This window comes from Dinoponera quadriceps, unplaced genomic scaffold (genome assembly GCF_001313825.1).
Source record: "Dinoponera quadriceps isolate SergipeBrazil2010 unplaced genomic scaffold, ASM131382v1 scaffold2183, whole genome shotgun sequence".
NCBI lineage: Eukaryota > Metazoa > Arthropoda > Insecta > Hymenoptera > Formicidae > Dinoponera > Dinoponera quadriceps.
In genome coordinates this window covers 685,558-710,814 of record NW_014556922.1, presented here as the reverse complement: position 1 = coordinate 710,814, position 25,257 = coordinate 685,558, and the positions used below count along the sequence as shown (strand labels likewise).

The 25,257-nt window shown below is 51.8% G+C and overlaps 1 protein-coding gene across 7 annotated transcripts in view; it reads right to left on the bottom strand.

Annotated features, from left to right (window-relative positions):
- LOC106748413 (homeobox protein araucan-like) overlaps positions 1-25,257 on the bottom strand; it is a 51,240-nt gene that overhangs the window by 11,767 nt on the left and 14,216 nt on the right. For 5 of the 7 annotated variants that reach the window (XR_001374756.1, XM_014626882.1, XM_014626884.1 and 2 more), the window contains exons 2-6: positions 24,109-24,504; positions 13,861-13,994; positions 5,562-5,920; positions 666-1,641; positions 399-485 (exon numbers count right to left, since the gene is read on the bottom strand). Coding sequence is in view for 6 of the 7 variants with exons in the window: in XM_014626882.1 (XP_014482368.1) it covers positions 446-485; positions 666-1,641; positions 5,562-5,920; positions 13,861-13,994; positions 24,109-24,504 (1,905 nt within the window). In the remaining variant the exon portion in view is untranslated. Of the gene's footprint in view, positions 1-398; positions 486-665; positions 1,642-5,561; positions 5,921-13,860; positions 13,995-24,108; positions 24,505-24,571; positions 24,604-24,744; positions 24,810-25,257 lie in introns of those variants that run through there. The other 2 variants (XM_014626883.1, XM_014626886.1) reach the window with 2 other exon arrangements.

Genomic DNA, 25,257 nt, shown 5'->3' with positions numbered 1-25,257 from the left:
GACCCCTCCCGCCCTCCCCTCGCTGCTCGTCCGGCGTCCCCACCGTCGCCCCACCGAGAGTTCGTCTCTCTGTCTCTTCCTCTCTCTCTCTTCCTCGGCGAGGCTTCTTTTTATAGGCCGAAAGGAAATTACGAACATCATCGTTCGCCGTGATATTAACGCAACCGCGATACATATATACCGAGCGACCCAGAATCCCGAGTCAATTTCTCCGCGGTGGAGCTCGCTTTGACGGACGTACACGATTATACGCGCGACTGTTGCGTTCGCACGAATGTAGCGAGTGACGATGGGAATGACGTTGCAAGAAAGAAAGAAAAGGACAAGAATAAAAAGTGGGAATGAAAGTTAGAACGCACAGGCGGATAAACAGATAGACGTGAACGTGAGACACTTACTTTTCGAGAGAAAGACGACTGTCATCCTGGACCTTTATGCTAGCTCCTTAGACCGGTGACACGAAACCGCTACCCATCGACTGCGAGCTGTAACAAGAGACACACACAAACACATTTTCCAAATTCCTCTTCTCTACCGTTCGAAGAAACGGCGCATTCTCAACGCCCCGTTCGCGAGAAATCTGCGAGAAAAGTTTCGTTCGTTTCGTTCACCGAGCTGTGCTACGCGCGTTGTCGCATATCAGACCGTAATAATTCTCTACTCACCCTTTGTAGAAGGGTTTGAACGCAGTGGTAGCTTCCGTGGGCGGCAAGCTGGCAGTGGTTTGATGCTGATGCAGAATGGAGTTCTGCCCGACCGGCGAGAAGTCCTTATGCGGCGAGCTCTGCAGCCGCGAGCTGAAGGAGGAGGCGCTGCTGGAGCCCGAGCTCGTCGACAGGTAACCGCCACCACCACCGCCGGGATGACTCGCCCCGTAGGGATTGGGATTGCCGTTAGTCGCGGCATTCGCGTTGCCACCAGGGCAGTAGCCACCCGGTGGCGGCTGGATCACTCCGTTCGGCGTGGCCACCTTCATATTGGGTGGCGTCTGCGGTGGAGTGTCCGTGCCAACCTCGGGAAACCCCGCCGCCGCCGAGGAGGAGGCGCTCGAGCTCGAGCCGGACGAGGAGTTCGGGTTGTAGTGCAGCTGGCCGCCGGACGAGGACGAGAGGAAGCCGCCGTATCTAACGGCAGCGCTGGAGTAGGGCGTCGTCGCTGCCGCGGACGGGCTCATACCCGCCGAGGAGGGCAGAGCGAACGAGCTCAAGCTTCCTCCGCCGGCGCTACCGCCGCCTCCACCCGTCGCCCCGAGCCACGCTTGTTGCGAGTGGTGATGGTGGGCTTGGTTGGGCAGGTGGTGCTGCTGCTGCTGCGGGTAATGCTGCTGATGATGCAGGTGGTGGTATTGCTGTTGGTGTGAAGACGGCGGTGGCGTCTTGCACGCCGCGGTGTCCGCCAACGACCAGATCTTGGGCTTCGTCGCCGGGATCGGCACGCCGCCGGCGCTGCAGTCCTGCTTGATTCCTTCTTCCTTCAGATGCTCCTCACCGCCGTAACCCTGGTGATGATGGTGATGGTGCTGCATCGTGTGGTGAAAGGGATGCTCGCCCCGTCGACGATCCTCCTCGAGATCGAGATCGTCGTCGTCCTCGAGATCCTTCTCGTGCTGCATGAGCTCAGCTTTCACGTGCCTCATCGGCTCTGCAAGCAGTCCGGGGGAAATTATCTTTAGACTTACGGAGCGGAGTCGCGGTGCGAACGGAGCCTCCGCGCGATGAACCCCGGCGGTGCGCCGCGTGGGAAGCTCGAGATACACACAGTCACGATCATTTTATACTGATGTGTGATAAAAAATGTGTGAAGAGCGTAGCCGTGAGGAAATGAATACTATCGGATGCTGAATCGTTCTGTGTGTAATATCGCGGCAATATATTACACATTGGCGCATATTTTGGCGAGAATCAAGCGGCGTTCGTCACGCACACACGTCGGGGAATATTTCGCGGAAAGTGAGCGCGCGAAAGCGGCCGTACGGGGAATATAGGCATTAGTGGTTTATAATGGCCCGATGTGCGAGAGTGAGACGTGGAACGCGAGTCATCGTGACGGGATTCCAACGGCGTGGAGGGTCGTCGAGCGTCGGTGGTGATGACGGTGGTGGCGGTAGTGGTGGAGCACGGATATCTCCCTTACGCCCTTATACAGTTAAGCTGTAAGGGATGCTGTGAAAAAAAGGGAGCGAAGCCTTCAACCACTTTGGGGCGCGAGAGATTTCAGTTTTTCCCCTCGGGGTAGCCGAACGGGGACGCGCGCGCGAGGAGAGAGAGAGGATAGGAGGATGGGCGCGGGAAAGAGGGTGAAAAAGAGAGAAAGGGAAGGATATCCTTTTCCTTTTTCTCCGATCTCCCCATCCCGTCGTCTCTCTCGGGGCACTCCAGGATCGTCCCGACCGTCTGCCAGCCAGCCAGCTAGGCAGCCGCCGAGCCAAGCCAGCCAGTCAGTCAGGGGTGAGAATTTCATTAAGAGGTTCGAATGTGTCGGCAGAGGGTTTACTTGATGGGTCGTCAAGCGATAATTCCCAAGCTCGAAGGGCGTGCTGCTACACCCTGGAGTGTAAGAGAGACGTGGTGAGGATGATAGACAAAGAGAGTGGTGAAGAGCGGGCTTGACAGAGAGAGAGAGAGCAGGAGAGAAAAAGAGCGTTTCGGTTTAGGGCATCCGCACCCCTTTATAAAGGGAACCTTATGGGCCAGCTAAATAGATACTACCGTCGAGTCCACAAGTGGCTCTTTAACTTTTGACCCTCTTTTATCAGACGTTAATCTCATAATCTTCGCGCCGCGTAGGTGGCTTTCGTGTTTGAATCGAATAACTAAATTGTATCGGACTCGGGTTTACGGGTGAGATCGTTAGCCGCGTCACACAAATCACGAATGTATAATACACAGTCCCTTTCCGGCCCCGACGTAATATGTTTCTGCGATCATGGCGAAGAAACTGAAGAACACACACTCTCTCCCTCTCTCTCGCCCATGCGTCTGACTTTACGTAACAATAGCGAGTTCCAAACGGGAATTTGAATATATATATCCTACATGAATACGAATATTTCAATTCGCGGGCATATAGATAACTGACAGTTCCGGCGACCTATGTTTCTCAGGCCGGGCGTAGAAATTCATGAGCGCCGAAAGTTCCCCCCTGAATTTCCAAGGGTCATCCGCACGGCGAGAGCAAAGGCGCGAGTGTATGCGCGCGTATCCTCCGCTCACACATACACACGAGAAAAATATGTCCGTACATTTTTACCGCTTACTTTATCCTCATAGAAAACGACGAAGCGAACGAAATTTCCCCGAGTAAGATCGCCGACGACGAGGCTCTTTCGCGCGCGCGCGATCTCGCGAGAAAAGCGGCGGCGCGGCGAATCAATTACCCAACCGCCGCCGCTACTATCTTCCTCTCTCTTTCTCTCGTCGTGGCCATTCGCAGTCGGCGCGCATCGTCGGGCTAGTGCGTTCACCCACTACCGGCGACACCACCACCACTCGCCACCGCCGGTCTTTTCGAAATTACGAGCCATTGCGGGACGCGTGACGCAGCGCGGACAGGACCTAGATATCCCGAATCGGCAGGGACGACGAGTGAGTGAAACGAGAAGGTGCACAGGGGGTGAAAGAGTAAGAGAAATAGAGAGCGAGAGAGAAGCCGATATTGGCCAATGTGCGGTGGGGTAATGGTGGCCATAGGAGGGTCCGTACCATTCGTCTCGCCGCGGGCGCCGATACATCACCGTACCTCGAATCACCGTTCTCCCGTGTGTATCTATATACACTCGCAACGTATGCTATATGTATACACACACACCCATACATACGCATATATATATATACACACACATATATATATATATATATACATACACGTATATGTACGTGTATATTATTTATATATATATATATATATATATATACACGTACGTATGTATATATATATATGGACCTCGTGGTACGAAGTGTATATGGTCCTACGGATGGCTACTCAGCCCGGGCGCACCCTCTCGCTCTCCCAACACGCATACAATTACGCGCTCCTCTCTCTCTCTCTCCCTCTCTCACACAGAGATCGGCGCGAGCGTGTGTACACCTACAGGCTCGCCGAGCTCTCACGGGCAGCAGCCCGTTCCAGCCCGGGGTACCAATACCAACGGCGTAGCCCGGTCCACCGGGGGACCAAACCGAAGGCCATTAATCTCTTCGCGCGGCAACCCGCAACCCGTCACTGTGTTTACCCACATGTGAACCATTATGTCCGCCTCCGCGATATAGAACCCGGCGTCGCGCCGGTTCACCGCGAATTCCTAACTCTCCGTTTCCGGCCGGAGGCGCGAAGAAACCGCGTCGCTAAATCTCGTCCGCGGCGGAATTGCCGTATCCTTAATGAACGCGGCGTTCGCCTACGGCGAATCGAGAACCCCGCGCGCAGCGTGTCCCGGGCGCTGTGGGATCTCGTCCGGTCGTAAAATTCGCGGTCGACTCGGGGTCCCGCGGAAGCTGCCGAGACTGCAGGTAACAGGACGAAGCTAAAAGCGCCGCATATCGATCGAGAGATAGACCGGCATAGGAATCTCTCAAGATTTTCCCAGAGGCATAATAGGTTCCAGGACAGAATGCACAAATTTGTCCGCAAAATAGGTCACCCACTGTGGCACCAATTGGAAGTCCCATTCTTTCCCCAAATATAGGTTTCTCCTCCACAATCGGAGGGGAAATGTTGTGGAAGTTCGCGGTAATATTTCTTTTATTAGACAACAACGGTTTACTTCGATGGGATTATACGAGAAACACCTCTCTATGTATATAAATTCCAATCAGATCCCGCGAAATCCCCTATGTGTGAAGCATACCGAGCGGAAATGGATATTTGTGAGTCGTCCGCGAGCAGACCGCGGAAAGAGCCATCGGGAAGTACGACGGGGGCGCGATTCTCGGAGCGTAGCGAAGTCGTAAGTCTGATTCTCATTGCGCGAGCGAAATGCATGCCCGCGCAACACGAGAAACGCCGGTCGATATGGGTATTCGATATCGGGGAAACTAGTCACGCGAGGTAAACACGCCATCGACATTCCGAGTCGAAGAGATCGGCTCGCGGGACCCACCTTCGAGAAACGATTCCGATGCCGACCGACGGTAATATACCTCTCTGCGCGCGATATCGCACGTCGCCGATGATAGAAATTTCCCGATAACAGCAGTGGCCAGCTTTCCTCGGACCATCTCTCGAAACAGAAAGAGAGAGAGAGAGAGAGAGAGGCCGCCTCGCAAGTCGGCGCCGTTGCAACGTTCGAAACGGACACGCCTCTCATTTAACCCGCGCTCGTAGTTTGCAGTCTCGTTAGTAGCGCAAACGCGAGGTCGCGATTTCGCGTGCCAACGTCGCGGCTCGGCCAATTTTCTAAATCGTTCCCGCAGATAACGTCGGGATACGGCGAGTACGGCGTATATCCGACGGCAGCATATCGCTCGTCGAGTCATAAATTCCATCGCGCGCCGTGGGGGTGCAGAAATGTACGCGCGGATGCGTCGCGGAGGAGGAGAGGAGAGAGGCGGAAAAAAGCTCACCGGTATCGTCGAGGCCCCGTCTCGCCTCTTCGCCGACTCGGTCGCCTCTATTGTCCGCCGCTAGATCGTCCTTCTCCTTGTTATCCTCGGAATCGGTGAGCACCGCGTCGTCGTCGTCGTCCGTCTTGTTCTTCGGCTCCCAGGTCATTTTGTTCTCCTTCTTGAGACGTCTCCGCGCGTTCGCAAACCAAGTGGAGACTTGCGTTAGCGTCATCTTCGTGATGATAGCCAGCATAATCTTCTCGCCTTTCGTCGGATACGGGTTCTTCTTGTGCTCGTTCAGCCAAGCCTTCAAGGTTGCCGTCGACTCCCTCGTGGCATTCTTCCGCCGCGCCGCCAGGTCGTAGCCGGCGCCGTACCTGAAAAAGACAGCACAAGACGGCCCACAATGAGAGACTGCCCCTGAGAAATTCCACCGGAATTTCGTTACGCGCGAGTTAACAGCCGCCTGTAAACAGGAAGTGCGACACGAGGCAAACTGAGCTGCAAACAGCCAGAGAGAGAGAGAGAGATGAGCCCTTACGCGGGATTTGCATCTCTTATTTCCCGTACGAACAACGCGCGTCTCTGATTACTCGGCGCGTCCACATGCACGCGTTCTGATTGGTGGAATCGTAAGAATCGCGAGAGACGACCAATCACCCGCCGATCCCTAGCCGAATAAACTCCGGTCGCATTATTAATGATCGAGTAATTCGCCGTTAAATAACGTTTACCGCTTGCCTGCCTGCCCGGCAGAAGGTAACTATTGTTCCATATTTGTCGAAACGAGCTCCACTCCACTCGAGAAGTGGGTATCGTGTCGAGGGTGCGAATTCCCCGCAGATTTTGGCAAGTCCGAAGTGCTCGGTGCGAGCCCTCGGCTTTCCTAGATTCGTGCCTGCCTTTCTCTCTCTTTCTCTCTCCCTCTCTATCTCTCGCTGCCTCGCCGAACATCGAACCCCTCTGGGATAGGGGGCGGCATCCTACTGGGTCGAGGGTGATACTCCGGCAAATATATACGGGGAATAAACCCCCAGCGGCGGCGTGATTCCATCGTGCACCCCCGGCACTCACTCGCCGTAATGGCGATTCGATCGATCCTCTCGCCCACCCCCCGCCTTTCGTTCTCTCGCTCTCGCTCTCTCCTTCTCTCTCGGCAGCTCTACCTCTTCCTCCCTGTTCCTGTTCTCCCCGACGAAGAACCTCGGCGCGAGTATGTTATAGGTGGATACCGTTATATACCACGGGCTAAAATATCTATCGACGATCCATCGGCTGTGAAACGATGGACGAGCCGGTGTTTCGCAGAGTCGGTGGTAGTGGTGTGCTGGTGCTGCTGCTGGTTGGCGACGATGTTTCGCCGCGAGCGGAACGCATCCTGCCGGGATGATGTCGCTGTTGCCTCTCGCGGGAACGGAGGCGCGGAGGGATTGGCGAAAATTTTCGCGACGTCGATAGCACACAGAGAACGAGAGGTTCGATATCGGTAACCGATCAGCCGGCCGCAAAACGAATCGACTTTTTGTTTATAGGAATCGCGCAAATCTGCCGGGCAATAATAGATGGACGAATTAAGGCTCGCCACACGCAGACGGGCGGGATAATTCGTGAGTTTTCGTCGAGAACCGACGACGACGACGTTGGTCGCGCGTTCGCTCGATCCGCGATCCCCAAAAGCCAGGTGTCGCGCAATAGTCGCGGTGATAATCGCGTCGACGCGATTCCCTATTTTCGTTGCGACGGTCATTTATTAAAGGTGAACGCTATATCGGCTTTCTCCGCTCGGTGAGTAATCGAATTAGACGAGTGGCGCGTCCAGCCAAATCATTGGAGAAATCGTACGGAAGCTGAGGAGCGCGGAAAGAAGAGAGAGAGAGAGAGAGAGAGGGAGAAGTGGAAATTGAGGTAAATCGAACGAATAGCGAACGATTAGGTTTCCCGCTTTCACTCAACGAACACAAGGCTGCGCGAGTCACCCCCCTGCAGCTCCGCGGATCGCTGCAGTCCGTATCCGAGATTGCCGAGAGATGACCGCGTCGATGGGGATGGAGGCAGCAGGAAGCTGACTCGAAGAAGGTGGAGGACGTTTCACCCTCTATTAAACTCCCTCGTACAAGGGAAAGGCGGCCGCCGAGATACGCCGCCAGTGAAACGAGCCTCTTCTCGACTTCGACGTTTCTTTTTTCTCTCTCTCTCTCTCTCTCTCCCCTATGCTATCCTTTCCTCTCCTTCTTCTCCTTCTTTGCTCTTCTCCGACCGCGGTCCTCCGTTCCTCCACGTTCCAGCTACCGCAGGAAAGCGGCCATGTCCTCGACGGTGCCCTATCGATTTCGATAGGCCGGCGAGATAGGCGAGCGAGCGAGCGGTCGCGAGACCACATGGGCGATTCGCGAGAGAGGCGAGACGATAAAACGCAGCACGTACCCGCGGTCGGGAATAACGCGGCTCTCGTTCAGAACATATAATCTGTCCTCGCCGGGCACTCAGAAGCGCAAGGTGACGCGGTTTCCGGCGTCTTCACGCGTGCATCTATCGGATACACGACGGCATTAACGACGAAAAGATGACGACGTTGGCGAATTCATTGAGGAAAGATGACTATGGTGGGACTATAGTATTATACGTTATTTCGAAGTGTGTGTGTGCGTGTGTTTTGAGGCGCGACGAGGCCCGACCGAAATCGACAGTGGCCCCCCGACGCTTCGAGATATAATCAAAGTTCGAGCCCCTCATTAATATGCGCAATTTCGACTGCCTCCCACACACCCGGGCCGGCGCGCTGTGTCGCGCAATTATCTACATACACGACGAGCTCGCTCGACATTTACATACTAAGTGTACCGTTGCGTGCCGGGAGAGAATCGCGCGCGGATGTATCGGCGCGATCGCGCCTCTCGCAATACGCGCGGACGCGTCATAGGATCGCGCGACGCAGATGCGACGGCGAATCGGGAGTAAAAAGCCCGCGGGACGCGCGACAATAACGCGCACACCACGGTCCCTCCCCCGTCCCTATTCCTCGGAGAGGTCGATTCTCGATCGCGTTCGCGAAAAATCCCGCGCCATTGTTTGGCGTGCTCAGGACGGTATTGGGATTTCCATCTGCGGTGGCCCCGCAGACTCGCGAATCGAAAGCGCGATAGAAAGCGAAGGGAGGGAGAAGCGAGACGCGAAAAATTTGTTCAATCTATGCGGGTCGAAAAATCGAGTGAGTCGACGTCTTTAGTTTTTGAAGCGTTGCTGGGGGTGAAAGATATCGGCTCGCTCTTTTTCGAGCTGGAACGCGGTGCTTCTGTACGTTCTATTTGTAAATTCTTTTCCTTTAAACTTTGGTATTCTCGTAAGTTTCTAGATTTATATTTCTCCATTTCTATTCCCTTTTCGCAAGGGGCAATGTTTTGATAAACATCATACCGAAAAACATCATTAATATATTTATTGACACTATATATGTTAAGTTTGATTAAAATATTACAATTGTATATTCGGTCCGCGATCTGTTAGCACACAACAAATATGTACGCACATACACACACACACGTTGAATGCCACTTTGATGTGCATTAATTATTCCATAGCTTGACTAAAGTCTGAATAATCAAAGTTACGGCAAATATGTACATTTTCCGATGCATATACATGTTAGCTACTTTCATCGACCTCATAGTTATTTCTCCACGTACAATTAATTGCATAATAGTAATAAGTAATAAATTACTTAACCGTAAATTAACGAGACGCTGCGGAATCGTAATGTCGGTCACCGGGGTGACCTATGACAGTCGTCAACGTGTAAGCACGAGGAGGAGGAAGAAGGACGTCTCGTCCTGACTGCGAAAGCATCGCTCGTGACGCGCGTCGTTGTAAATTAAAACGGCGGATACGTACAATGAGCGACGCGGCTCGTAAATGGCGGTTTATGTATTCCGAGGGATTGTAAACGAAGGCGGATAAAAATCTGCGTACCCTCCCCCCCCCCCGCCCNAGGCGGATAAAAATCTGCGTACCCCCCCCCCCCCCCGCCCCCTTCCGTCGCGCCGCGCTCATAGCACGAAAGCTCACACAGGCTGGTAGATTACGCGAGTGAATGACGTTATCTGCCATCGTAAAAATTCTTCGACACGCTCTTATCGTTTTTCCCTCCCTCTCCCTTTCCCGCCCTCTCTTTTTCACTCGGCCTTTGGATGCTGAAGCGGAACCGGCGAACGTTCTCGGAGTACTCAGCGTGTACTTGCGCCATCTAACGCACAATTTGCGCCGACGAAACGCACGTATCGGACGTATCTTGATTACCGCGTGTGAATTACAATCGTCAGTCCCCGTGCGCTCCAACGGACTTGGTCGTTAGCCACGCGGTATCCGTGTGAGTGAGTCGCGTTAAAATATCTCAAGCTTTAATCCGAAGTTAACGGTGAGCAGATACGCGAGCGAACACCGTCTCACCTCGTGATCGGTCAATCGTCGCTCGGAGGGCCGCTGGTATAATCGCCGATATCGGGCCACGTTGCTGGTATCGGTTACAGCAAATTGATTCGTAATTTGGCGCGTAATAACGAAATAAACCGCCGTTTATCGCGTCGCGTATTTTTATACGCAGCCGGATGGAGGGGGGGATTAACGTCGATTTAGACACGCGATCGTGCGGATCGCGCGGGAAGGAGGACGCGGGGGTGAAGCGGAGCGTATTATACGCGAAACGCGAAATTGGCGCGGGTGGAAGCGGGACATCGGCGGCGGAGGAGGACGAAGAGGAGGAGGAGGATCGTCGAATATCTACGGCGAGTAATAACGATGTGAAAGGGTGCGTAGAGGAGCGCGTAATACTAGACATTGGCAGCACTCGAGCGACTCATTAGAGGCTTTGCATATGGTGGCGTCAACCTCGAAAGGTTAACCAATATTGGCAGAACGCGCGTAATTACGTCCTCCAACCTCGTATAACCGTGTATATATATATATATATATATAGCTTCAATAGTTACGCCCGGGTTCGGATGTGCAAACGTTTCCTACCGACCGACCAGCCAATCTACGTATCTCTCTTCTCTCTCCCTCCCCCCACCCCTCTATCCCTCTGTTTCTCGTACAAGCACGTATAGCTTACGACCGCGTCTGCTCCATAGTGCCGCCGACAAGATCCGCCCCCTGCACTCGCAATCGCTGCGTTCTACGATGGGCCGATATGCTGTCTGCGTCTAATCATCGATTTCGCCGCTCCGAGGACAGGGTTAGAGAAGCCGGAAGGACGTGGCCGCTGTTTTGACGATCAATCGGCAACACGGGGCTTCAACGCGTGTATTCGCTCGCGGATGTCGTTTTAGCAGTTGCGATTTTAAGTTACGATGCTGATCATAATTCAACTCCTCGTTTAATCTAGGATGTTGGACGATCGAATAATATCCCGAATAATATACCGCGGATGGTATGTGTGTAGAAGCGAGTCGCCAAAATCGTGCTGTTTAATTTATCTTTCAAGTGTTTAAGTCGCACAGAAGAATGTACCTATGCAGTTCGCGCGAGTTTTGATTGTGTTTTCCATTGCTCATTTATTTAATATATTTACCACTGGATCGCTTATATCCAATAATGACAAAAAGAACGATGAGATACGATTTAGGCGACTGGTATAATTTAGGCAACTCTCCTTTGCGCCATTCGAAATAGTTTCTACAACGACGTGTTTGATTTCACACGGTTTATCAAAACGCGAGACATCGGGATGATCTTTTTGCTTTGTCGGCCGGTAAAGCGCAACTCCCGCATGTATGTGTGTGTCCCATAAATCGGCGTGTCGAGCATTTTTCCGGAATCGCACCGGTTCAGGCATCTTTCTTCGGACAACTGTTCAGGAGAAGAAGGAAATAAGTAACCGGTTACGAGGAATCAAAGGCGATTCTGCTGCGGAAAAAGGCCGCGCATTTCTATGATCCCAACATAGTCAATGACTGTAAGCGATCGTCGTCGCGGAAAAAAGCGGTATCCCCCGATCGGGCGGAAATTAAGTTAGTAGCAGCGCGCATTCGCTGACACGGTGTCCTATCTCTCAGCCGGTGGAAAAAGCGTCGGCGTTCGACTCTCCGTCGTGGACGAGCGCGAGCTTGATCGGGATTGATCTGTAAAAGTTCCCAATCCGCGAACGGGAAGAGCAAAAACCCCGCCGTCTGTTAATGCCGTCGTTATCGGTGGCCGCGCGACGACGACGCCGACGACAGTGTCTGCGACGCTCTATTGACGATTTAAATATTTGCGCCGCGTATTACGCCTTACCGCGCGCGCAGAACAAGGAGGACACGTTCCCCATCCATCATCCAATAATAACCAACAGGACGTTATAAGGCTCGGCGCGCGAACGGAGGAAAAACGGGGAGAGAAAACTCCGTCAATTTACGCAAAGGCAGGAAAAAAGAAGGAGACACCTGGCCGCCCCAAGTGCCCCCAAAGGAACCCTTTCGCGGGGCCGGTAACGACGTATTTCTCATTTCCTGTAATCAGAGCGTTCGCGTCAAAGCCTCCCAATCGAGCCGCTTCAATTTACACCCTCCGCCCTCGCGCGCGCACACGACCCACCCCACCCTTCGGTGCTTGTGTCGCCGTACAACAGTCCGCAACTTTCAACGCCGCCGCCGATAAAACAATAGCGGCCCGACGGCGTCGAAAGTGACGGGCACGTAACCCGTTAAGGGAAGAGAGCGGCGACCGGCTGCAGAGATGAGAGGGAGAGAAGAACGAGAGAGGGCCGTCGTATTATTAAGCAAGTAAATTAATAGAGGCTTGTCCGGGAGTGGCGAGAGAACGAGACACAGAGAGAGAGAGAGAGAGATAGGAGAAGGGGGAAGAGGAGGTGGGCGAGAAAGGGGGAGAGAAAGCGGAGAGTAAGGGCGCTGAATTCCACGATAAACAATGCCTACCGTCGGAGTTTCTCTGGTAGGCGCCGCCGCCGTCGAGCACATGCAAGCTATAGAGCCCGGAAGGGGTGGCTCCGAAGAGGGAGGAAAAGCCTCCCGTTGCGTGAGTCACTGCGAGCGCGCCTCTGCCTATGCGTGAACGTCGAGGCATGAATGTACGCGTGTGTAGTTGTGCCTGTGTGTACACGTGCGTGTGTGTGTTCACTAGGCGGACACGAGGGTTGCTAAGCGAGGCAAGTAAAGCACCTGTGGGAGCCGACTCGTTCGGAGGATACGGAGGTAGCCGGGGAAGTAGTCGAAAGGGAGTAGACGGACGCGGGGAGAGCGTACGTGCGAGGAGAACGCGCGGGCGGGACGGGGCAGACGGGGGCGGCAAGGAAGAAGGAGAGAGAGAGAGAGGGATTTGCAGCCAGAGAGGGAAAAAGATGGGAAGGCGAGATAGAGAGCGAGAGGAGAAACGCGGCGGAGTCGAGAGTAGAGTGGAGTAGAGCAGAGCAGAGAGAGGCCGGGCGAGCCAACCCCGGGGAGGAAGCCAATCAATAAACTCACTCACTCGCTCTCCTACGGAGAGAGACCTACTGCTCTCCCTACGCTCGCGATGTGGCGATACGTGTGTTTGCGCGCGCGCGCGCGCTCCCTCTCGTCCGCCTGCCCGCCCGCTCGCTCGCTCGTCTATGTCGTATAAATGTGCACGTGTGTGCCCGTGCACGTGCAGTATATACGTCCAACGTGGAAGCCTCCATTATATACGCCCACTCGGCTGCCTACAGCCATTTTGTAGCCGTCCGCCGTGTTTGGCCTAACTCGAGCGAGCCGGTGAACCTTCAACCCCCTCGAGCTCGACAGAATTCGGAAATCGCGACCACCGCCGAATGACCGAAAGCCGACTCGATCGATGACGATTATCGGCCATTCCTGAAATCGTACCTGCTCTTCCACGCGACGGACGCTGAGTATGTCTGCCACTCCCGCGGCATCAAACGATCACGTTGTAATTAACAAACGCACGAAGTAATTAAGAATCACCACGAGACCCCGTCGACCGCGAGGAGGAGCGAGTCGCGAAATTGTCTCTCTTCCATTTTATCGATACGATAATACCGGTGCAATTTCAACGCGCCTCGACAAGCGAGCACCCACCTCTCCAGGTGCGCGAACAAGGGAGAGATATTACGAATTCGCGATAACGATAACCGTGGTCGCGCGCGGAAACGCTTCTGGCGGAGTGTACGCCGCGACGAGTACGGGATCGTGACTCTTGTTTTAATGGCAGCACCGAGAGGGTAAGTAAAACAGAGCGGGGAGGCCGAGGGGAAAGGCGGTGGCTCTCTCTCTCTCTTTCTCTCGCTCTCTCCCGGTGGTGGTTTAATCTAATGGAGCCGAGAGACCATGAAACCTGGCGATAAACTTACCCGTAGGCGGCCAGGGCTGAATCGTAAGGGTAGTAACCCGCGGGGGCAGGTTGAAGGGCGGCCGAGCCCCAGGCAGCACCCATGTCCGGCGTCATGCCCATCCCCGTCGCGTCCTTCAGTCCGTACGGATTACCCTGTAAGAGCACCGTGTATGATAAGCGTTAATTTATTTCGCACGTCGTCGCGTCACGCGCGCATAAATTCCCCGAGACTGCGGGTGCGCGAGCGGCTTCGCGGAGTTCGGAAGGCGCGCGACGTGTCGCATTCGAGATCGCACGTGAGACGCTCGCAGCGGGGGAATCGCGTGAGTCCACGGAGGAAGAGAATATAACAACGACCCTCGTCGCCGATCGTAGTCATCGTAGATCACTCCCCTCCCCCCGGCGAATCACCCCCGGCGAATTCGTCGCTCGGACGATCCGTCACAGCTCCCGCCGACAGACCGGAACTACAATGAATCGCGCCGACCGTATAAATATTTGTTTGACCTAACAGCGAGCGGCTTGTAACCCTAAAAAGATTATACGCGCGCGCGATAAATGCCCCTGAAAGAAGCCTTTCAGGCGTCCTTTGCTCTCGTCTCGGGTTATCCCGCGACGAGGACTGCGCCTGAGGAAGAGAGAAGGCGGGGAGAGGAAGAAGGCCGCGGGTTAACCAGAGGCATCTCTAAAACATTGTCACGGACAGACGTCAGTTAGTCGGTATATTAATACGCCGTGGCGCGGTGTCGTCAGCAGACGACGCGTCGTAAAGGCGCACCGTAAAAGAGAAGCGGCGAAAGAGTGGGAGGTTAGATACGGGAGAGAGAAAAAGGTGAGAAAGAGAGCGAGCGAGATAGAGAGAGAGGAGCGCAGGTGAGAAGAGGGAAGAAACGCGGCGTCGGCAAGTTGTGTGGCGGCTAATGGTAGCACAATGGGGGATATTATTAGTGCAGCGGCTTAGAAGTGGCCTCTGGCGCCACGGAGTTTCGTGTTACAACTACTAGTCGTCGTAGTCTACGTCGTCGTTGTAGTCATCGTCGTCGGCGTCCTCGTAGCCCGATTCTTAATTCCCCGCTCGGCTACCCTTCGTTTCGATTTTCGAAGGCCCTTACGAGTGTCCTTGGCCTCTCTCTTTCTCGCTCCTTCTCCTCCGCCTCGTCGCGGCCTTTAGTCTCACATCGCCGTGGGTCTCTCCCTCTCGGCGACGCGCACCGGCGCGCACGTATCTTCGTCTTTATTTCTCTTCTTTTCAGAAGCGGCTTTAATGGCGAACTGCGGGTGGTCCGGTGTCGACGCCTCGGACTATTGTTACGAGTCTCGCATACATACAGAGGTCGCACACACCGTCTAGTATAACCGATTATACGAGCTCGCCTGCATTAAGGTAGCAATAATCGTGGGCGCGCGCGCGCGCCCGCCCCAAATCTTGCGCGCATGCGGCGCGCATTAGGGAGCGCGACAGCGAGGTGGCACTAACTTGACACTCCAGGCCTCGGCGCAGTCCATCAAGCTAATGCAATAGCACCTCTAACGACTATAATTATCCCTTATACAGGCCGCTCCAAAAGCGCGGGCATATGATCCGCTCATTCTATGATCCGGGGCATTTATGCCGCCGCTCGACGCGTGCACTCGGTGCGGCTCAAATATATACAGAGTTCATTTCGCACGTAATTTGTGCTTTCGGCCAAGTCCTGTAAGGATTGTAAGTGTTAAAGGCGCGGTTATATTTGAAGGAACGCCGGAAATGCCCTGGTTATCGAGGAATGATCATTTAAACGCGTTGCCGACTTCTCATGTGATTGACGTCTCACATGCTATTCCCTAGACGGGAAATTAGACGATTTTCAGCCTTATACGTAACTTAAAAGAGGTTGAATATCGGTTGATAAATAACTCTAATTGTAATGATGGGGTTATGTAATGAATCTAATTATATTTTTTTATTTTACGCGTATATGTCTGAGGTTAAAAGTGTAACTTCCTATTTACGGAATGCGAAATAGAAAATAGAATATAACAAATAGATTTCGCGGGCGATATTAATGATACCGTGAAAAAAAAGAAATAATTAACGGACGAGCAGCCGTGGAATGTTTCATTTAGTTCCTCATTCGACATGTGGGAAGATGGACGTTCGTAGTAATTGAGATAGATTCTCACGTGATGTTAACACGAGTTCCCTATTTCAAGCTCTCTATTCGTTAGAAAGAAGGACCACCGTGCAAGGAGCGAAAGAGTCGTAAAAGTCCCGCTCTTATTGGCTCGCATTTTCGACAAACTCCCGCCGCCACCCGCCCCATTCAAAATGCTAATCCGATTCTTATTATATTATAATGCTCTTCGCGGCCCGTCGACTCGAATCGTCGTTGAAGCACGTGCTTCCCGCTTTAACGATCCGGCGTGAAAGAGATCGGGGGAAAGGCAGAAAGTAACGGGAAGGGCCGGGAATAATTGAGAGGGTACAGATAGAAAAGAACGGAAATACACGATAATTGGATGACTGCAATACGAGAAAGAGGGAGAGAGAGAAAGAAATATTCTGCCAGATCTTTTAATTATGTAACTAACGTTGTTAACATTTATGCTTGTACAGTATTTATTTTTGTTCAATTTACATGCGATAGGTGCAAATTCTCGGTGTCTCTATCGCCTCTCGTTCATTATTACCGCGTTCTCTCTCTCTCTCTCTCTCTCGCGGTGATGCGCAATTATATTTAGAATTGCGAGCGACGTCCAGAAAAGAGCGTCAATCCGGTGACTGTCCATTTTCATTTCGCCTCTAATTAGTCAGTATCAGCGCGCGCTACATTTTCCTAACCGTTGTCGCCGCAAGCTGCTAACGGAGCCTGCTCCTAGCTTGAATTATATTGCGTCGCAGTGTAATGACGCAAATGCATGTTAACGAGATGATTGACAGCCTGTCGCGCTACAAGAAGCGCGAGCACACACGCACGCCACGTATCGTGATTACTTTTCCTGTCTAACTGTGAAATAACGCGATTCAAATTGTTACGTTACTCGAAGCTACGCTGTGCGGAACTTGGATTACGCAACGTTGTAATAATGCAAGATATTTCATTTCGCGCTAAGCAACGCGACACAACGTTGTTATTATCTCTTTAGTTTACCGTATGTATCTTATTTATATATTGCGAAAGAAAAATCACGAGTTGTGAAATTCGCACGATCTCGTTAACCCTCAATACGCCACACTGTACAATAATTACAAGGTAAAGTGATTTTTACTCTGTCAAAGAGAAGTAAATTTTTTCTCTGCTTTCTGGGAGAACTCCAGGAGGCAAGTCATGAAGAATATCAGTCCTTGAGAATAATTAAAATTGCCTAAAACAAAAATTAAAATTGAATTTAGTAAGAATACCTAGGAGAATAATTTACTCTGAAGATATCTGAAGGTTAAAAAAATAAATGCAAAACATTTCAATCGCGTTACGCAACGCGATACCACGTTGTTACTAACTAGTTTTTTTCTCTATTTTTTCATGTGTGCGTCTTATATATTGCGAAAGAGGAAAATCACGAGCCACGAGATTTGCACAAACTCGTTAACCGCCATAGATAAAAGAAGTTTCGCTCTGTTAGAGAAAAGGTAAAATTTTTCCCTCTGGAAAGACCTCCGGACGACGAAGCATAGAAGTCATGAAAAATATCAGTCCTTACGAATAATTAAAATTGCCCGAAGCAGTAACTTCATCAGTCCGTTGAACCTTGAGAATACTCGAGGGTTAAAAGAGTATTCTTTTCTTCGCATTGAACGCTACACAACGGTCACGATTAACGGCGCGATTTTTTCACGAAGAGCAAAGTCCTTTATCGCCCGTCTCTCGCGAGGGTGGCGGCCATTGCGTGGAACGGCAGGAGCGAGAGGAGGAACCGTCGAAAGGACGACGACGCGCCCTCGTCAAAATGCTGAAAATTCCCAAGGCGGTCGGACGTTTATGGCATTCCAGGCTACATTGTCGTATGGCCGGAACCCGCTGATCGTCGCGTGCGCCAAATTGCGCTACGGCGTTGAAATTCCACGAAGGTTTGACCGCGGCCGGGAGCAGCAATTTATGCCGATAAAGGTGCGAAACTATGACGCGCGCGACGCAAACGTCTCGCGCGACAAATGGCATTCCTGGGTTCTCGCTGTCGGTTGCCAAGAGAGAGAGAGAGAGACTGCGCCAATACCGCGACTCCGAAGGTGCGACGGGCGAGCGCGCGCGACCGAGGGCGAGCGTCGGACGGACACACGTCGTCCTGCCGCGGCCCTTATCGCGCATCCACGCTCATCAGTCTCAATTACATCGGCTGGGACGACTCTCCCGGAGCACGACGTAAAAACACCGACAGCGTCGCGACCACCGGTGATTAGCCGCGGATTCGGCCGTGGAAATTCCTTTCGCGTCGAATACCTTTCCCGTGACGTCGAATCACGTCGCCGTCGGCGATGGAAAAACATTCGTATATCGAATCGAGATCGAACGCACGTCTAGACGAGGGGGAAGCGCGGGAGGAGAATCCGCAGACTCACGAGGGAGGGAATAGGACGAGTTCGCGGAATTTCCGACGGTATTGTTCCGCGGATTCGCGAGCGTACCGCCGCGGTGGTATCGCATGCGTCGACCGTATGCGCGTAAATGCCGGTTATACAAGCGTAACAATCCGCGATTAAGAAAGGTATGCGTGTTATGCTTATCAATGACTCGTAAAATAACGTGCCGCGCGATATCACGAATCGGAATGCCGCGACTTTCGTACCACCTGCATAGAATTGTTCTCAGATTTTTCCTTCATATGTACAGCATAGATTCCAGTTAGAATACCCAAAGTTCCCGAAATAGGTTATATCCAAGTACGATACCAGTTGAAAATCCCATTCTCATCCCGAACATAGGATGAAACCACTTTTCCGCAATGCTGACTGGTTATACGACTGTCATCGCATGAATCGAATGGCAGTTTCTAACCAAATATGATACTGTATTCAGTAAAGATAAAGATAGGAATGAAGAATCCCAATTTGATCCTGATAAATTTTGTATTCGGGTAGGCAAGCATGCTCCTTTCCTACGGTCGTGATCAAATAGAGAGAGAGAGAATATCGGTATCGATATTGATAGGTGGTTGACACTCGCACGGTATCACTCGGTGTCGCAGAATGCCGGGGGCATCCCCGAGCCAAATCGCTTGAATTCTCGCCAGAACGAGAGAGAGAGACAAGATGTGCTATTCGGATTATCCTGTTCTCATTTCGGGGCGATTCTCATAACGATTCTCGGCGGTGTAATCGCCGATCGATTCCCGTCATCCGCTCTCGTTCAATCGTCCGTTTCTTTCCAAAAGCCGCTGCATTGTAGCAGCGTCTCCCGCCGGTGAGTTAAAAGCACGTTATAAAGACTTCCGTCGCGATAAATCCCGAGCCCGATCACGGCGGCGGCGCGGTGTGACGGGCACAGTCGATAGAGCGCAAAAAGCCCCGAGAAGGGCGAGCGCGGGCAGCATTCCCGAGGAAAATGTCGCGGCCTCTCGCCGCGGCACCGTCGTCGTGAAATAAAAGACAAATCCGCCGGCTGATGAGAAGAGGTTTCGTTCCCCCGCGATTCGAACGCGCAGTTACGTTACTCCCATCCCTCCTCGCGTTCGCGCACTGCCGCTGCAGCGACTCCCTGGTCCCTGTTTCACGACGGCATCCAGCAGTCGTCCCCGTATTGATTCTATAAACTCGTTCGCGTTCTACGCGAGAGAGCGATGAACATTCTCCGCTTCCCCCTCGTCTCCTTACAGTCTCTCGGCGAGTCGTTCGCGAAGAAGACGATCCCGCTCCAGAAGCGTTCATTTGCGCGCATACTTATTTCATATTACGCGAATCGCGGTACGCGCGCGAGAGACGCTTCGATGACTTCTCGCAACCTTGACTTCTCGCGGGCAATCTACGATGAGGAACGTTTCAAAGCGTTCGTGCACAGTCGATTGACGGGTAAAAAGATTGATATGTACATCTATAACAGACACGTCGTAATTAATTATACGATCGGCGTTCCGACCTCAAGCGACGCGTGTTTTTCACGATGCGACAACTGTCATTGCCGGCCCGGCCGAGGTATTAAGCACCGACAACCGCGAGAGCCGCGACAGTATTAATATCGACAATCTCTTATGTTCCGTTTTTGCCGAGTCCGCGACAAACAGTCGTTCCCGTTAATGATAGATTCGCGCGAAGTGTCCGCGAGAGAAGAGAGAGCTAACGTATATGTAATCTTTGCGAGACGTACTTTAATTAACTGTATTAACCTCGCGATATTATTAGCGCGTGAAACCGACTGTGAAATGACGGGAAATTTTATTGAGTATTAAATTTGCATTCTCCGACATCCAGCGGTTTAAAGTCTCCCGGATCGTAAATCGCCGCAATATATATTCCTCTCACACTCTCACTCTCTCTCTCTCTCGGCAGTCCGGTGCTAATTTATAGAATATGAGCGTAACAAATCGGACGTTCGGACGTCTTTCGTGTCAACGTGAGTGCCGAAAGTGTCGCACGACAGAAATTATTAGAGGGAAAGATGGTATTACGGCCCCCCATTTTGAACAATGATTTCATCAACAATCGATATGTTAAATTGAGAACCGAACGATTACGTTCGTCGAAGTGTTCAATCGATTCTAGACCCAAAGTCACGAAACACGTATTACTTTGGGCGTTATTTATAAAAATGTGGCGACACTGCATTGTGGGTTGAAGAGTAACAGGAAAAGTGATGCAGCCCCCGGCTAAAATAGATTTCAAAGGTTGATTTTGTTTGAAATAACACAGTGTTCTGTTGCAAAATTACATGCCTGTTCAAAATAAACTCGTAGAAGGAGTAATAATGAATATAACTGTGCATTTTTAATGCAGATACTGACTTACTTGTCGGAAGATACAACCTGTCGGAGGGGCGGCAGTGCAGCGCAGACAAAAGTGCAGCGGTGAACTATATAGATTAGAATTGACTTATCGAATAACTACTTTGATAATGAAAACTTCAAAAATAGGTCGTATTATCAGCGCTCTTAGAGAGCCACATTAGCAAAATTCCATACTGTTGTTTAACTTTACATAACTCTAAATGTGCACGGCCGAATGAATTGTTAAATACAAAACAAAACAAAACAAAACAAAACATTTCACTATACATATGTTCGTGTGATAATACGCTCGGGTTTAAGATAAATGAGGAAAAATGTATAATTAAACGCTAAAAGTACTTTACTAAAAGCGTTTCGAAATGTTCTAAAATAAAAATGCGTTCTAATAAATAAATGCCGGTTATCAGCATATTAGCGCCACTACATAACGGCGGTCTGCTGAATAAATGATTTCATAAGTAATCACCGTAATTCGTCAGCCAATAGTGGAGATTTTAAGGCCATAATATCTACAAAGGCTGTAATATTACCTTCTCCTCTAATTATTATTCCCCTCGTCTCTCGATCGACGTTGAAACGATTCTTTTTCCTTCCGACGAATTAAATGGACACTCGTCAGACTTGCGCACGCGCGAGTTCTCGGGTATGAGGCGGAGAGAGGAAGAGAAAGAGGGAATATAAAATTACGAGACGAATCGCGATTTACGCGCATGCGCACGTCGTCGTGATAAGGACACCTCGTTTATCGTCGTTTATCGGACCGGCGTGCACTGATTACGCGGTAACATCAAAAAGCCGCGGGCACTTTCAATGCGTGCAAACAACGCGACTCGCGAAAATGAAAATGTGTTGTAGAGATAGCCGCGTTCGCGCGCGTTATCTCTGATACGAGACAATGCCACGGTCGCGGCATGGCTCGTCGATCGCGCGTTCTCTTATCCTAGAAAATTGTGGATCAATTACGCCAAGTGCGGTGTCATCGCGTTACGACGACTTCGCATGACATGGAGGAATCGTCCGAAAACTCGTTGGCGATTTTCCGTTAAAATTCCGTGCAAATGATTCGACTGCGTCCGTCTCTTTTCGGAATTTCGCAACGCGCAGCCCGGCAAAATCCGAATTATTTTGCAGGATTGCACGCGCACGCGGTTCGCCGCGCTAATTAATTCGTCGCGGTGAACGATCATCGTCGCGCTTGCGCTCTGCGGTTGAAAAAGTCGCGACCGCGAAATTACACCGGCTAATTACGTATGACAAACGAGACGACGTCTCCGTGTACCGCGGACGTCGTTCGTCGACTTTCACTCGGGATAATCCCGAGTATGTCGCGAATCAGGCCCGGTGAATCGTGCGACGAGGCGGAATGCGGAAAATCTTCGAGAGCGATCGAAACGGGAAAGAAATGAGCGCAATTCCCGATTTTCGCGAGTGCCTCTTATCATCGTCCATACAATAAAAGGGTGCAACAACGAGTGTCCACTGAAACCCAAACAAAAACATTCTTTGAGATTTCCGGCGGCGGCTCTCTTCTCCGTCGCAATACTATTCTCGTCTCGACCGTCGGCCGTGCGAGGGATAGATCAACGGTAGGCCCAAAACAACCCGAAAGCAGCCAATTAGTATAATCGCCCGATAAATTCAAACTTAATTGGCCGCTACACTTCCGTCCGTCTGTCCGTACGTCCGTTCGTCCCAGGAAGGCATCGAACGTTCCCATCAGCGCGCGCACGCGCTTAATTACATGCGTCTGTTCGTCCTTCTCTCGGTCGACATATCAGGCTCCGTCAAAAAATTCGTGCACAATGAACAGAGATGTGTAATCGCGCCATTGCGTAACCGCTCCTCCATACATATTCAAAAGGCGCCTGGGGAGGTAACAGAGGTAACATCAGCTTCGTGAACGTAATCCCGACGGAAACCACGCGGCGTAACTACACGATATAAAATCGCGGCTCGAATTCCGCGCGAAGCTGAAGACTGAGTGCGAACTTCTCGCCAGGATTCTTGCATCTCCACGACAGTCGTTGAACCGGCGACAAGCGCGCGCACGTGGCCGGTCGGTCGTAGGAGGATTCTCCGGTGACAGATGCGCGCGAATTCGTCACGAGGCAACCCTTCGAGAAAAAGAGGGGAGGGGAGAGAGAAAGAGAGAGAGAGAGAGACATAACGAGCATTGCGCCTTCCACGAACCGAAACTTAAACGAGCTTATCGGCCGTTTCTCGAGAAGAAGAGACGCGTGAATAATTTGGCGCAGCCGGTACCAGCCTAGGAACGACGCGAGAGAGAGAGAGAGAGAAGCGATATGAGAGAGACCCGTGCGCGAATTCCCGAGCGGAGGAGCAGGTGGAGGGGGTGATCGAGGGATCCGCGCGATCCCCGACGTCCGAGAGAGGGTTCCGTCGCCGGGATTCCGAGCTAATTCGCGGCAACACCACGTGCTAATCCGTCTTAAGTTAATACTGGAGGCGCAATAATCGGCCGGCACGCCTAGCACGACGAACCGATCAATCTGCATCCGGCAACGGCCTCTTTTACACGATGCGAGGCGCAGTCGTCGTACCTTGCGAGTCGCGAGACCAGAAAATACGCGCTTTAACGTGCTCGCGCGAGCTCTTTGATGATTTCGAAGGAAAAGCGGAAAATACAGAGGAAAGAGGAAGAATCATCAATTTCGCATTCAGCTAATGAACGCTGGAAATGTGTGACGTGTAACCATGAATTTTCTCCCTTCAAATGTTGCATGACGAATTATCGGCCACGGAGAAATAGGTTTCATGTTCGGGTCTTGATATATTTACGATGATACCGTGGTATCAAGTGAAGCGTAGATTCGAACATTCGCGAGATATTCTCATCCCTTATTTGTAAGAGAATGAATGTTTCAATTTCGACTGTTAACAAGATATCACCATCAACGAGACGGCGCACATTTTGTACGAGATCTACATATAACCTATTTGGAAACTCCTCCAAAATTAAAACCACTTTAATCCTCGGTACACCATCGTAATATTGGCCAAATTAGAAGACTATATATAATTCATTCCATTTTTTTAAACAGACAGGCAGATTCTCTTTTCGTTTCCTTGCAGACGTTTAGGAAAGACTGGAATCACGGAATATTGGTTCTTACAATTATCCGCGTGGAAATTTCTCAAAATTTTGGCAGAACCCAAACGTGGACTTTTCTTTTTGTACTTTAAATATGTCCCAAAATAGATTATTCCACTGGATCATCCAGTCACTGACTTGTATTCCACAACTTAGATCCCACAACATTTTCTAGACTGATAGAATATGATGGTTGCGACACCAAACATATTTGATAATAGATAGAGAGGTAGAACTTACCAATGGGGAGTAGAACGCGGAGCTGTCCATGCCGATGCTGGGGTAAGGCCCCTGGTCGGTGGTTGAGGGCGTCGGCGTGGGGTAGGAGGAGTAGGAGGTCGCGGTGGGCGCTAGCCTGGGATACGCACCCAGCGCTAATCTCGCCGCGCTGTCGTACTGGCAGCTGCACACCGTTTGCCCCGTCACTGGGTCCGTCATCATGGGCCTGCCGTTTTCGCAACAACCGGGCCCGGTAGTACCACCGACGGGGGTCGTGGCGCCACCTGTACCCGCCGGTCCCACCCCCGTCGTCGTAGTCGCCGTCGACGAGGGCGAAAGGGCGCCCGGACTCAGCGCACCCCCTGACGACATCGCCGGCGACGTCGCCGTAGTCGGCTGTCCGCCGCTCACCAGGAGCTGAAATCGAAAGAAGTCGCGATTCAGCGACGCGACGTGCCGAGGGATTCCGAGAAATTTCGCGAACCTCGCGGAATCGGAGAGCTAACTGTCGGGACTGTGCTGTTGTTTGTCTCGCAGTGACATCGTTTTCGACGTCGTGTAGTACTAGACGCGACCATAGCGGCCGCGTCGTTAATAAATATCCTCCTCCGCGCGGATTCCTCATTCTACATTTTTCTTTCCGACGCAGATACATACTGAACGACTGTCCGTCCGCACGAACATGTACCGGCGTATCATCAGCGCTTGATAAGAACATACATATGTACTACACTACTGGTACATGCGACGGGAAAACGTTAACTATTTGTTTCTGCGTAGAACCGCCCGCACGCGCGTTTATTTTAGCCGCGCTCGCATCGCCTCGCCGAACTAAAAATACATATTTACAAAGGTACAAAGTAGATCGCGGGCGAGGCGGCGAATCGCGCGTGCCCACTGTGAAATTCGTCGAGCGCGACCAAATTCCTCCAGCCCGTTTTTCGCCTCCTCTATCCCGCGAAGAGAGAGAGAGAGAGGGAGAGAGAGAGAGAGAGACGGCTCTCACGACCGTGGGCTCAAACGGATGACCGTGCCCTTTTATCGTCGCGAAGAAATATCGCGAACAAACGCGCGAGACACACATCACTGTTGAAGGTATTCGGTTTTATCGGTGGCAATCTCGGCGAATAACGCGAAGCGTTTATTTCTCCCCCCCTCCCCCCCCCCCCC